Below are 12,730 nucleotides of genomic sequence, written 5' to 3' on the forward strand. Positions count from 1 at the left end.
CGGCAAGGTCGGCATGCGCTACTTCCACCGTCCCCGCAACAAATTCCACTGCCCCACCGTCGACGCCGACCGCTTCTGGTCCCTCGGCCCCGACGGCATCAAGGATCCCGTCACAGCTTGTGACGACAGCTCTGCCCTCTTGACCGGTATCACCCCGCCTTGCTACTCCGAAATTCTCGGGCAGAATAACTTTACCGGCGGCCCCCATTATTAAACCCCTGTTGTTGAAGAAATTCTTCCTTGAGCCCCCTTTGAAACGATGGGGATCCTCATCGGCCGTTGTTCTCCTCCTCACCTTCCTCCAAGCCCTAGACATCCCTTCAAGGATGGCCTCCGGGGTAGAGGACATAGCGTGGGAACCCCTTAGAGAAGAATTGGGGGGGGCTGAAGACGGCAAGGACCGGTGCAGGGGAAGTAGCTGAGTAGCTAGGCTCTCAGATGAAAGAAGGGTGCCGTCTTCTCGGCAGAATGAAACCCCGAAGGGAGAGAAGGGGGTTTAAATAGCCAGCGAATCTTAGCGCAGTTATGGCAGCAGGCGTACCTGGGCCAACTGATGCATGCCACGTGTTCCGCATGTCCCCCTCACCGCTATCAAGGATTGACCGTTCGCAGATTTCCGTAGAGCGACGCTTGGGATCGCGTTTCGGCGGAAGTTCCGAAAAGACTCTTCAGGTCACCTTAACCAGAAAAAGAGTTCCGATATGCACACATTTAATGCCAAAATATCTGGGAGCGGCGGTGCGCAAGATTCGAGGGGACGGCTTCGGCTGTGCCCATCTCTCTGTACTTCATTCGAAATTCGAACTCGAAAGTAGGGAAACTGGTGTTGGGTATAAAATACCCACAGCCGAAGCCCTCAGCAGAATCAGCTCCAGGAGGACTCCGCCCGGACTCCTACGGGAGCCGGGCTCCGTCCTCGACATCAACTGCCGGTGAGCCTTGTTCGGACTCCTACGGGAGCCGAACTTCGCCTTCGACTTTAATTGCAGGAAGACTCCGTCTGGACTCCTACGGGAGTCGGGCTTCGTCCTCGACTCCAACGGCTGCAGACAGACTTCGTCCGGACTCCTACGGGAGCCGGACTCCGCTGACAACTTCCACCGCAAACAGACTTCGTCCGGACTCCTACGGGAGCCGGACTTCGCCTTCGACTTTAATTGCAGGAAGACTCCGCCTGGACTCCTACGGGAGCCAGGCTCCGTCCTCGACATCAACTGCTGGTAAGTCCCGTCCGGACTCCTACGGGAGTCGGACCTCACCTTTGACTTTGATTGCAGGAAGACTCCGCCTGGACTCCTACGGGAGCCGGGCTTCGTCCTCGACTCCAACGGCTGCAGACAGACTTCGTCCGGACTCCTACGGGAGCCGGACTCCGCCAACAACTTCAACCGCAAGGGGGACTCCGCCCGGACTCCCATAAGAGCCGGGCTCCGTCGCTGACTCCGATTGCCGGTAAGATCCGTCCGGACTCCCACGGGAGCCGGACTTTCCACCTGACTTTAGTTGCAGAGGACTCCGCCCGGACTCCTACGGGAGCCGAACTCCGTCATCAGCTCCGACCACTGCCGAGCTTCAGCCGATGGATCTGCACTCCCTGACAGGCTATTTTAACAGCCACGATCCTGCTCCACTTCCTGCGGTGGACCCTACGCGATCCCATTACTCTCTGACAGGCTGTATCAACGGCCATGATTCTGCTCCACTCCCTGCGGCGGGTGCTGCGTGACTCCACTACTCCCTGGTAATTAGCAGCAACGGACGCCGCTCCACTACCTGCAACAGGCTCTACGTGGCAGGCCATAGCAATAGCCACGATTCCGCTCCACTACCCTTCGCAATAATTTCCGCCTGACTATGGACGGCCCACTACCAGACGGTTACGAACGTCGCCATCAATCCGTTACCTCCTCCGCCTATAAAAAGGGAGATCCAGATACGTTATGATATAAGCTCTCGTCTTTTTATCTAAAAACTCTGCTAAATTCTCCGTTCGAGCGCTTCATTCTTGTTGAGGCAGAGAACTGACTTGAGCGTCGGAGAGTCTTGCCGGAGCAACCCCACCTCCGGTTTAGACTTCCTTTGCAGGTCCCGGCGGCGACCGCGACTTCCCCAACTCCAGCTTCTCCGACGTAAGCGGATTTTTGCACCAACAAGAGCTATGCGAGATAGGATCTATTGTTCAATGTTCTAAAAGAAGATGGATACAACTAAAGCTGTCAAAATGGACCGATCCAACCCGGCTCTAACCGACGTGAGCTGTGACTACGTGAGCTGGTCCGGGCTTGACCCACTTGCTAAAATGGACCATGAAAATCCAGCCCGGCCCTAGCCGACGTGAGCTATGAGTTAGGACCGGGCCAGTCCACTTCATTTCAACGAGAAGGAGGGACGCCGAGGTCGACAAGGTCATGGAGCCTGCCGCCCTCCGCTCCCTCGCCGACGTTGCTACTCCCTTCGTCCAGGCCGTAACCCAGATCTGCCTCACCGTCGGGTATGCTGCCGCGGAGCCCGCCGCCCTCTGCTCACTCGCCGACGTCGCTACTCGCTTCATCCAGATCCTAGTCCGATTGGGCGTCTCTTTCGCCGCCCACTTCCGGACTGATGCCAACCTCCTCGACCTCATCAAGGTGATGAAGGACCTCAACCTCCCGCGGGGTTTCGCGGGCGCCTTCGATCCGATAACACCACTTCTGAGATCGAGCATTCTAAGAGAGCTAATGGCGTTCGTCCAATCGATGGAGGAGATCCTTTTTCCGTGGTCGATCCAACGTGAATCCGTAACAGCTAGGGTTTCACCGAACTTCGGGCAGATGGGGCGGGAGCCGCCGTTCGGGCACATGCCGCGATGGCTGCCGTGCTTTCTGGAGGCCTGGGAGAGGTCGCGGAGAGAAGGGGAGGGCAGGGGGGCAACGGGAGCGAAGGGGATAGGGAGAGGGAGATGACGAAGGGGGTGATATTATCAGGGGAAGGGGAGAGGGTTTTACCGACGGAGAGGAAGAGAGTTTGGTTCCGATTGGAGTACTGTGGTGGCTCGTGTGGGGAGAGAAAAACGAGGAGGGTCGGCGAGGAGGCGGAGGAGAGAGATGGGAAGAGAAGATAGCCTGAGATTGATCCAGGAGAGGGGCGGAGGGCAGTGGATATGGACCGGTCCATGGGCTCACTCGGCCTAATTCGATTGAGCTCATGGGCTAAGGGGCCGGATCAAAAAGTCTATTTTCATAAATAGATCAGAATTTTTCAATTCGATCTGATCCATTTTTAGTCAAATGGATTGGCCTATGAATTCTGATCTATTTTGATAGCTCTGAATTCTGATCTATTTTGATAGCTCTAGATACAACCAGTACCCATAGAAGATAGAACTAAAAATATATAAAAACCCATCTTGAGAGAGAGAGAGAGAGAGAGAGAGAGGAAAAAAAAAAAAAAAAGGGACAAAAGTTGTCACCTACATCTCAAGTCATCAAGATAGTTATTACTTAGAGAAGCGTCGAAACCGTATTATGATATGCTTAATGCTTAATATTTTAATCTAATCGTGAAGGGTACAATTTACCTTTCTCGTAATCAAGGGATTCAATTCAAAGCTTTGAGGCCAACATTTTCGTGTCCTCGTCGCCCTCCTCGGCCAATTCCAGCGCCCCGCACAGATCCGGGAACGCCGCCTTCCGGATGGACGCATACACCTCCCCGTTCCAATTCTTTCCCGCCAGCTCCTCCCCCATTCGCACCGCCGTCTCCACTGCCTCCGCCGCTCCGCCGACCACCCGCTCGATGATCCCCCTCCGTGCCGCCTCCGCCGCCGTGATCTTGGGCGCCCGCAGCAGCACGTCCCGCCGGACCCTCGGATCTGCGATCTTGGACCGAAACACAGCCATAATATAATCCACCAACCGGATCTCGATGTCGAGCTCGCTCATGTACAGGAACCCCCGGTCCCCCCTCATCACCACGTAGTCGTGGCTCAGCACCAGGGCGAAGCCAGCAGCAGAGGCGTGGCCGGTCACGGCGGCGATCGTCGGCATGGGGAGCGTCATCAGATCCGCGATGACGTGCTGCAAGGCGGAGGTCATGATCCTGGGCCTGTCGGCCGGAGAGGATTTGGCCCAGGCAAGGTCGAATCCGTTGGAGAAGTACTTGCCCTCGGCTGTCGTGACGAGGGCCAATCCGCCACCGGTGCGGGCGGAGTCGGAGCGGATCCGGGCAAGGGCGGAGCGGATGGCGTCGAGGAGAGTAGGGTTTAGCCGGTGCTCGCCGTCGCCGGTCAGGGTGAGGAGATACACCCGACCGCGCTTCTCTAGCGTGCACATCTCTCGCGCTCGCTCGCTTCCTCTCCGAGTCGTCCTGTGGTCTTTGGAACTTGGGAAGGGTGGGTGTGTTAGAATTTTTATTCAATACCCTCTCTTTTATTTCCGCCGGCACATTTCGGGAAGGTTTAACTGGAAAAAAAAAAAGGAAGGTTTAACAAGTGCGTGCTGACTTTGGATGGGAGAGGAGATGAAAGCAGCTCTATTGTCTTTTCTGCAGTTAGCCTAAGTCTGTTATAAAATTAGAACCAAAGCCATTCTAGTTTGACTATTGATGCACATTTGGACGGCTATTTTTTTATTATTAAAAATTATAGAGATACCTTCCAACTTTAGATAATTTATATTTAAATCTTAAAAATTTAAAAATAATAATTAGTCACCAAAATTAACCTAATATGATCCATCTCGATATATTGAAAAAACATCATATAATAATATATGCAAACATAAGTTGTCCGAACAATCGACTACATTATTATGGTAGATGCATAGTTGTTAAAATATTGTATTGCTGTTCGATTTGATCGAAGTCGAATAGAAGATGACTGAGCCTTGTGCAGAGATGCTAGCGTTGGAGTGATTGCACCAAGTCCAAATCGAAGATTTTCGCTCCAGCGAAAATCTTCCGACGCTCAAGTTAGATTCAGAGAACAATAAGAACAGCAACGAATTCTCTGAGAGGGATTAATTGACTCGTCTTGATCTTCGGAGCTTTGATTGCTTATATAGAAGACTGTCGAACAGCTGTGAGATCGTACGATCCGAGATTGTAGGATCATTAAACATGTCATTGTGGGCGAGATAATCCAGCCCTTAATCACTCTCGTAGAGTTAAGAGACTGTTACTGGCAATATATTGAGTGAGAGATTTAAATATCCTCGAAGATCGTACTTGATCTGTTGGCCTTCTTAAATTGAATGAGTGGTGTCACCTCATGGTACATGAGGATCCCACTTCTTAATTACATGGGCTGTCAATCAGGAGCTGAGAGTATGGAGGATCTTAGCCTTCACATACTTTTCATGTGGGGATATTTATTATTTTTGACCTTTTCTACATGGTGTGGGTGGCTGCTATGGCATGAAAATGATTAAATATAGAAGGATAGCTCAGCTCAACACATAGCTTAGGATAGCTTAGCTCATATCAGCATAAATATAGCTCAGCTCTTCACAACATACCTGTTGGTGCAAAAATCCGCTTGCGCCGGAGAAGCTGGAGTCGGGGAAGCCGCGGTCGCCGCCGGGACCTGCAAGGGAAGTCTAAACCGGAGGTGGGGTTGCTCCGGCAAGACCCTCCGACGCTCAAGTCAGTTCTCTGCCTCAACAAGAATGGAGTGCTCGAACGGAGAATTTAGCAGAGTTTTGAGATAAGAAAAATGAGCTTAAAGAATAACGTATCTGGATCCTCCTTTTATAGACGGAGGAGGCAACGGATTGATGGCGACGTTTGTAACCGCCTGGTAGTGCGCCGCCCATGGTCAGGGGAATTGATTGCGAAAGATAATGGAGCAGACACGTGGCCGTCACCTCGACCTGCCACGTGGAATCTGTTATGAGGGGTGGAGCAGCGTCCGTTGTCAGCGGATAGGAGAATCGCATGGTATCCGTCGCAGGAGGTGGAGCAGGTTCGTGGCCGTTACTGTGGCCTGCCAGGGGATAGTGGAGCTGTGCGGAGTCCGCCACAGGAGGTGGAGCAGGGTGGTTATGGTTACTGCGGCCTATCAGGGAATGATGGTACTGCGCGGAGTCCGCCACAGGAAGTGGAGCAGGGTTGTGGCCGTTTTGAGGGCCTGTCAGGGAGCGTGGATCTGTCGATTGAAGCTCGGCAACGGTCGGAGCCCGGTTTCTGTTGAGGTCCGGGAGAGGTCCTCCTGGCAGTAGGGGTCGTGAGCGGAGCCCTCTCGGAGCCGAAGTTGCGGGTGGAGTCCGGCTCTGGTAGGAGTCCGGAAGGAGCTTACCAGTAGTTGATACTGAGAGCGGAGCCCGGCTCCCGTAGGAGTCCGGGCGGAGCTGTTCTGATGTTGGCTGCGGAGCCCGGCTCCCGTAGGAGTCCGGGCGAAGCTGCACTTGCTGTCGGCGGTGGAGCCCGGCTCCCGTAGGAGTCCGGGCGGAGCCGCACTTGCTGTTGGTGGTGGAGCCCGGCTCCCGTAGGAGTCCGGGCGGAGCTGCACTTGCTGTCATCGGTGGAGCCCGGCTCCCGTAGGAGTCCGGGCGGAGCCGCACTTGCTGTCGGTGGTGGAGCCCGGCTCCCGTAGGAGTCCGGGCGGAGCTGCACTTGCTGTCGGCGGTGGAGCCCGGCTCCCGTAGGAGTCCGGGCGGAGCTGCACTTGCTGTCCCGTAGGAGTCCGGGCGGAGCTGCACTTGCTGTCGTCGGTGGAGCCCGGCTCCCGTAGGAGTCCGGGCGGAGCTGCACTTGCTGTCGTCGGTGGAGCCCGGCTCCCGTAGGAGTCCGGGCGGAGCCGCACTTGCTGTCGGTGGTGGAGCCCGGCTCCCGTAAGAGTCCGGGCGGAGCTGCACTTGCTGTCGGCGGTGGAGCCCGGCTCCCGTAGGAGTCCGGGCGGAGCCGCACTTGCTGTCGGTGGTGGAGCCCGGCTCCCGTAGGAGTCCGGGCGGAGCCGCACTTGCTGTCGTCGGTGGAGCCCGGCTCCCGTAGGAGTACGGGCGGAGCTGCACTTGCTGTCGTCGGTGGAGCCCGGCTCCCGTAGGAGTCCGGGCGGGGCTGCACTTGCTGTCGTCGGTGGAGCCCGGCTCCCGTAGGAGTCCGGGCGGAGCTGCACTTGCTGTCGTCGGTGGAGCCCGGCTCCCGTAGGAGTCCGGGCGGAGCCGCACTTACTGTCGGTGGTGGAGCCCGGCTCCCGTAGGAGTCCGGGCGGAGCTGCACTTGCTGTCGTCGGTGGAGCCCGACTCCCGTAGGAGTCCGGGCGGAGCTGCACTTGCTGTCGTCGGTGGAGCCCGGCTCCCGTAGGAGTCCGGGCGGAGCCGCACTTGCTGTCGGTGGTGGAGCCCGGCTCCCGTAGGAGTCCGGGCGGAGCTGCACTTGCTGTCGACGGTGGAGCCCGGCTCCCATAGGAGTCCGGGCGGAGCTGTGCTGATGTCGATTCCGTTGAGGGTTTCGGCTATGGGTATTTTATACCCAACACCAGTCCCCCTACATCCGAGTTTGAATTTCAAACGAAGAAAGTACACAGAGGTACAGCCGGAACCGTCCCTTCGAATCCTGCGCCCTGTCGCTCCCAGATATTTTGGCATTAAATGAGCGCGTGCCAGAGTCTTTTCGATTTGGAGCGGCACGAGGGGATGCTTCGAAAACCCTGCAGGTACGCTGGCCTAGGTACGGCGTAATTATGACCCTGCTAACCGCCAGCCGCCTTTAGCCGTCTGCCACGGGGAGTGGGACACGCGTCGGATGCGGACTAGCCTGGGGGGATTCGCGATAATTATGGCACCGGATCCCAGGGTCTATTTAAACCCGTCCTCCCCCCTTCAGGCGTCCTACTCCATTTCTGATTTCTTGCTGGCGTCTGTCTTCTCCCTGAGAGCCTGCTCTAGCGAACGTCCTCTCGAGCCGTAGGCGCCTCCCGCTTCTCGCTCCCCAGGTCCCCAGAGCAAGATAGGTTAGTGCCAACCTTCTTCTTCTTACCGCCTAGGGGCTTCTCCTCTTTTCATTTCTTTTGTGTCTTCTTCTGAGTTGACCTTCGGTGTCTCGTTCCCTTCTCGGTTTGCCTTTCTAGGATCCTTTAGGTTCTCGCCCCGAAAAATGTCTTCCGACTCTTCTGCCCCCGTCAGTTCTGGGAGTTCTTCTGCTTCGAACCCCCAGGCCCCTGTCTCTGCGGACGAACCCGCGTCCGGGGTAGGGCCTCGCCCGGTTTTCGCACCGGGCGCCATTCCATGTTCGTCGACTCCGGACGAACTCCTCCTGATAAGGGCTCGGTACGGGGTTCCTTCGGAGTACGACCTGGAGCTTCCTGGCCCCTCTGACCGGGCCAGCGCTCCCCCTCCTGGTCGCTTTTGTTTGTACCAGGAGGCATTCCGTTCCGGACTCCGGCTTCCGCTTCCTGCCTTTGTTGCCACCTTCTTTCGCTTCTTAGACATTTCTCTCGCCTCTGTGGCCCCGAATTCCTTTAGGTTTTTGATAGGGTTTCTCTCTCTCTGCCATATAGCCGAGGTCCAGCCATCCCTTTCCTTGTTCAGGCATTTCTACACCTTCAAACGCCATCCTTCAGCGAAGGACTGGTGGTACTTCTCCCCCCAGTTCGGTAAGAAGGGGTTGCTGAAGGGCGCCCCTTCTTCGATTCACAACTGGAAGAGAAAATTTCTTTTTGTCTACTGCCCGACCCTAGAACTAGGTCTGCCCCCTTGGGGGTCTCTGAGGGATTCCGTCCGCCGGGCTCCCAGCCTGGGAGAGGACGACCTCCAGGCTGCCCAGAAGCTTCTGAGTTATCCCGCTCCTTCCCTTCCTAACCTTCTGAGGGAGCAGCTTCTTTTCAACATCGGCCTGAGCCCTCAGGATCCAGCAAGTATTTATCTTTCTTTTTCTTGCCTTCTTCTTCTCTCTCTTCTCTCCTTTTTTTTTTTTTTTTCGACTCTGGATTGATCGGTGCCGCTTCTTCTTTCTTCTTTTCTTTTCTTTTTCTTTTTTTTTTTTTTTTTTTAGCAATGGACGCCGAAGCCACGCAGATGCTCGCCAAGGCTATGAGAGCTCAGAAGAGGAAGGGCGCGACGACCTCCGGTTCGGCGAAGAGGGCCAGGGTGGAGGAGACGAGCTTGGCCGCGCCCGTCCAGGTGACCCCGGCCATCGATATTCCTTCGGATGTCGAGCCAGCGGCCCCCCGGGCTTCCTCAAGGAGCCCGCCGACTGGGGTCCCCATTCCGGGGGTTCGCCCCACGGAGGCGCCCGCCGTGGGGAGGAGGAGGAAATCGGTGGCCCACAGGGTGAGCAGCCACCGAGCCGCTGCAGACAAGTCCGTCTGCTCCGAGGGGGGATCGGAGAACCCCTTCAACGACAAGGCTCTGATCAGGCGGCTGCTCGATGGCTACATTCTGTCCGATGTCGTGGAGAGGATCAACCGCGCCGATCCCGAGCAGCGGGCCTGGGACACTTTGGGGTCCTTTCTTGAGGTAAGCGGATGTTTATTTGCATGGTCGCTCGGTCTTTGTTGTAATTCTCTATCCGTCCTCGCAGATCGGGCACCAGCTCTTCGCCTATGTCGAGGCGTCGAGCCGCATGAGAAGGGACCTCCTTCAGGCGGAGGAGCGCTGCCAGGACGAGGTTGCTCGTCTTCAAGCGAAGACGGCCGAGGTGGCCGCCCTCCGGGAGGCCCTGGAGAGAGAGAGAGGCAAGACTGGGAAGAGGAAAGACAAGCCCGGGAGGAGGAGAGACGAAGCTTGGAGGAGTCGGCGAGGAAGGCGGAGGCCGAGGTCGCCCATTTGGCCGAGCAGACTCCTGTTCTGGTTTCGGAGGCCAGGACCCTTGCGGTGGAGGAGTTCAAGGCCTCCGTGGAGATGAGGAAACTGAACGTCCAGTTTGGCCTGGAGGCGTTCACCATGGGGTTCGAGCTCTGCCGAGAGAGGGTGGCCAGTAGATACCCCAACCTTGATCTCGGCTTTCTGGAGGAGTCTGACGATGAGGCCAGCCCTTCACCTGCCGCTACCGCAGTCGCACCCCCCGCGCCGAGCTCTCCACCCCCTGCCCCCGAGGTCTGAGACCTCCGATCTTGTATCTTTCTTTTGTCGCCATATTTCTTTTCCGTTTGTCTTCAAAATTAATCAATAAAGTCGAATTTCTCATTATGGATGGCCTTTCCTTCCCCCTGCTCCTCCTTTTCTGCCTCTCTTCTTGTAATGAGTCAGTCTTTGACGTTTGCATCTTCCGATGGCAGTGTCCTGCCGAAGCACTCTCTTTGCCCCTGGGGGTCCCGCTGAAGTCAACTATCCAATGGCTGAAAAAGGAGGTCCTCCATCTGACGAAGAAGTTGAAGAAGTCGGAGGGCGAGCTCCGCCAGTCGAAAAAATGCTATTCCGAGGCCGCCGCTGAAGCCGCCCACTTCAGGAGTCTCCAAGTGAAGGCAATCATGGACTATAGCCGGAGGAAGGCGAATTTCACAAAGGAGCTCGAGGAATGTACGAAGAGCGCCAGTGACCGAACTTGGGCTCAAGAAGTCAGGATCAGCGCCCTTAAGGTGGAGCTGTCAGCTGCGAAGAGGAGGATCGGCCAGCTGGAAGGAAACTCATCCCAGCTCACAGCGCAGGATGAGCAGAAATGGTCGCAGAAGGTCTCCGACCTCCAGAAGCAGCTTCAAGATGCTGAGATGAGCCACGATGTGCAGCGGGCCAGCTGGCGCCAGCAGGTAGAAGAGTACAAAGGGAGATTCCGTCAAGCGGCGGACGAGGTCGTTCGTCTCCAGAGGCAGTTGGTTACTAGGGCGCAGCTTGCTAACGCCCAAGATACCGAAGAGCTCCTAGCCCTGAGGGGCACTGTCGAGGGGATTTCCGTCTCCCTTGGGGAGAAGACAGCCGAGCTTCAACAAGTGAAAATCCAACTGGCGCTCGAGCGGAAGGCCGTCACGGATGCAGAGGCGGAGTCCGAAGTTCTGCGGAAGCGGCATCGAGAAGCGGAGGCAGAGAGCCGACATCTTCGTCAGACGCTCCGGGATACGCTGCAGAAGAAGGAAGAACTAGAAGAAGCAGTGGAGAATCTGAGGCAGTCCTGGTTGAGGGATGGAGGTGATCACCCTAGGTCAGAGGGAGCAGGACCTCCTTAGAGTTCTTTTGTAGTCACCCCCTTTTTGTAGCTGCTTTCTTCTTGTCGTTTTGTCCCTCTTTCTCTGGCCGTCCTGGCCCTGTAGTACGTATATCGAAAATGAAGAAAAAGCACTCTGTGTTACCTTGCCCACGCATAGCACCGATATTGTCGTCCATTGACCCTTTCTCGTCGCTTGGCTTGTTTGGCTTAGATGTCGTCGTGGGAAGGGACTCTCCCCTTCCCTCCGATCTCGTCATGTGGCCAAGTCTCGCCACCATTTTTAACCCTTGCTGGCGAAGTAGCGGATGGAGCCTGGCTTCCTTAGGAGTCCGAGCGAAGTCTTTCTTGGCGGCAGAATCCGGCTCCCGTGGGAGTCCGGGTGAAGCTTTCCTGGGCGGCGGAACCCGGCTCCCGTAGGAGTCCGGGTGAAGCTTTCCTTGGCGGCGGGACCCGGCTCCCGTAGGAGTCCGGGTGAAGCTTTCCTTGGCGGCGGAACCCGGCTCCCGTAGGAGCCCGGGTGAAGCTTTCCTTGGCGGTGGGACCCGGCTCCCGTAGGAGTCCGGGTGAAGCTTTCCTGGGCGGCGGAACCCGGCTCCCATAGGAGTCCGGGTGAAGCTTTCCTTGGCGGCAGGACCCGGCTCCCGTAGGAGTCTGGGTGAAGCTTTCCTTGGCGGCGGAACCCGGCTCCCGTAGGAGTCCGGGTGAAGCTTTCCTTGGCGGCGGAACCCGGCTCCCGTAGGAGTCTGGGTCTTCCATTTTGCTTGAGCCGGCGCGAGGTTCTCGTTATCAGCCTGGCTTGTGGGGGCGCGTTAGGGCGCTGTAAGGCCTCTCCCCCCTCCGGTCTAAAAGAATCGGGCCTTCAACTTTGCTCATGTCAGGACGAGGTTCTCCTCCTGTTCCTGACATGGCTGTGAGGGCACATTAGGGCGTTGTAAGGCCTCTCCCCCCATCCGGTCTAAAAGAACCGGGCCTTTGACTTTGCTCAAGTTAGGGCGAGGTTTTCCTCCTGTCCCTAACAGGGCTGTGGGGGCACATTAGGGCGTTGTGAGGCCTCTCCCCCCATCCGGTCTAAAAGAATCGGGCCTTTGACTTTGCTCAAGTTAGGGTGAGGTTTTCCTCCTGTCCCTAACAGGGCTGTGGGGGCACATTAGGGCGTTGTGAGGCCTCTCCCCCCATCCAGTCTAAAAGAACCGGGCCTTTGACTTTGCTCAAGTTAGGGCGAGGTTTTTCTCCTGTCCCTAACAGGGCTGTGGGGGCACATTAGGGCGTTGTGAGGCCTCTCCCCCCATCCGGTCTAAAAGAACCGGGCCTTCGACTTTGCTCAAGTTAGGACGAGGTTTTCCTCCTATCCCTAACAGGGCTGTGGGGGCACATTAGGGCGTTGTGAGGCCTCTCCCCCCATCCGGTCTAAAAGAACCGGGCCTTCGACCTTGCTCATGTCAGGACGAGGTTCTCCTCCTGTTCCTGACATGGCCGTTGTTTTTGGAGGGGTCATATCCAGTCATAATACATCCACGTTAAGTAGAAGGAGTGTGTTAGCTAAAAAGAAAAGTAGATTCAAAGCGAAATAGTAAGCGATACATTTATGGTATTCCCGCTCCTTCTTGAGGCCCTCCGGTGATGGAGTCGATGGTCCCGATAGGCGGTCGGTCCCCGGGCTGCTCCTCCCTTTTCT

The 12,730-nt window shown here is 56.5% G+C and overlaps 1 protein-coding gene and 1 pseudogene across 1 annotated transcript; one reads left to right on the top strand and one right to left on the bottom strand.

Annotated features, from left to right (window-relative positions):
* Nucleotides 1–2,395: 2,395 nt before the first annotated feature.
* LOC140856625 (transcription initiation factor TFIID subunit 8-like) lies at nucleotides 2,396–3,100 on the top strand (annotated as a pseudogene).
* Nucleotides 3,101–3,449: 349 nt separating this feature from the next.
* LOC105037409 (enoyl-CoA delta isomerase 1, peroxisomal) lies at nucleotides 3,450–4,417 on the bottom strand. Its single transcript, XM_010913078.4, has one exon. It carries the CDS (start codon nucleotides 4,308–4,310, stop codon nucleotides 3,582–3,584), a length of 729 nt encoding a protein of 242 aa, XP_010911380.2. The 5' UTR covers nucleotides 4,311–4,417; the 3' UTR covers nucleotides 3,450–3,581.
* Nucleotides 4,418–12,730: the final 8,313 nt, after the last annotated feature.

This window comes from Elaeis guineensis, chromosome 3 (genome assembly GCF_000442705.2).
Source record: "Elaeis guineensis isolate ETL-2024a chromosome 3, EG11, whole genome shotgun sequence".
Lineage (NCBI taxonomy): Eukaryota > Viridiplantae > Streptophyta > Magnoliopsida > Arecales > Arecaceae > Elaeis > Elaeis guineensis.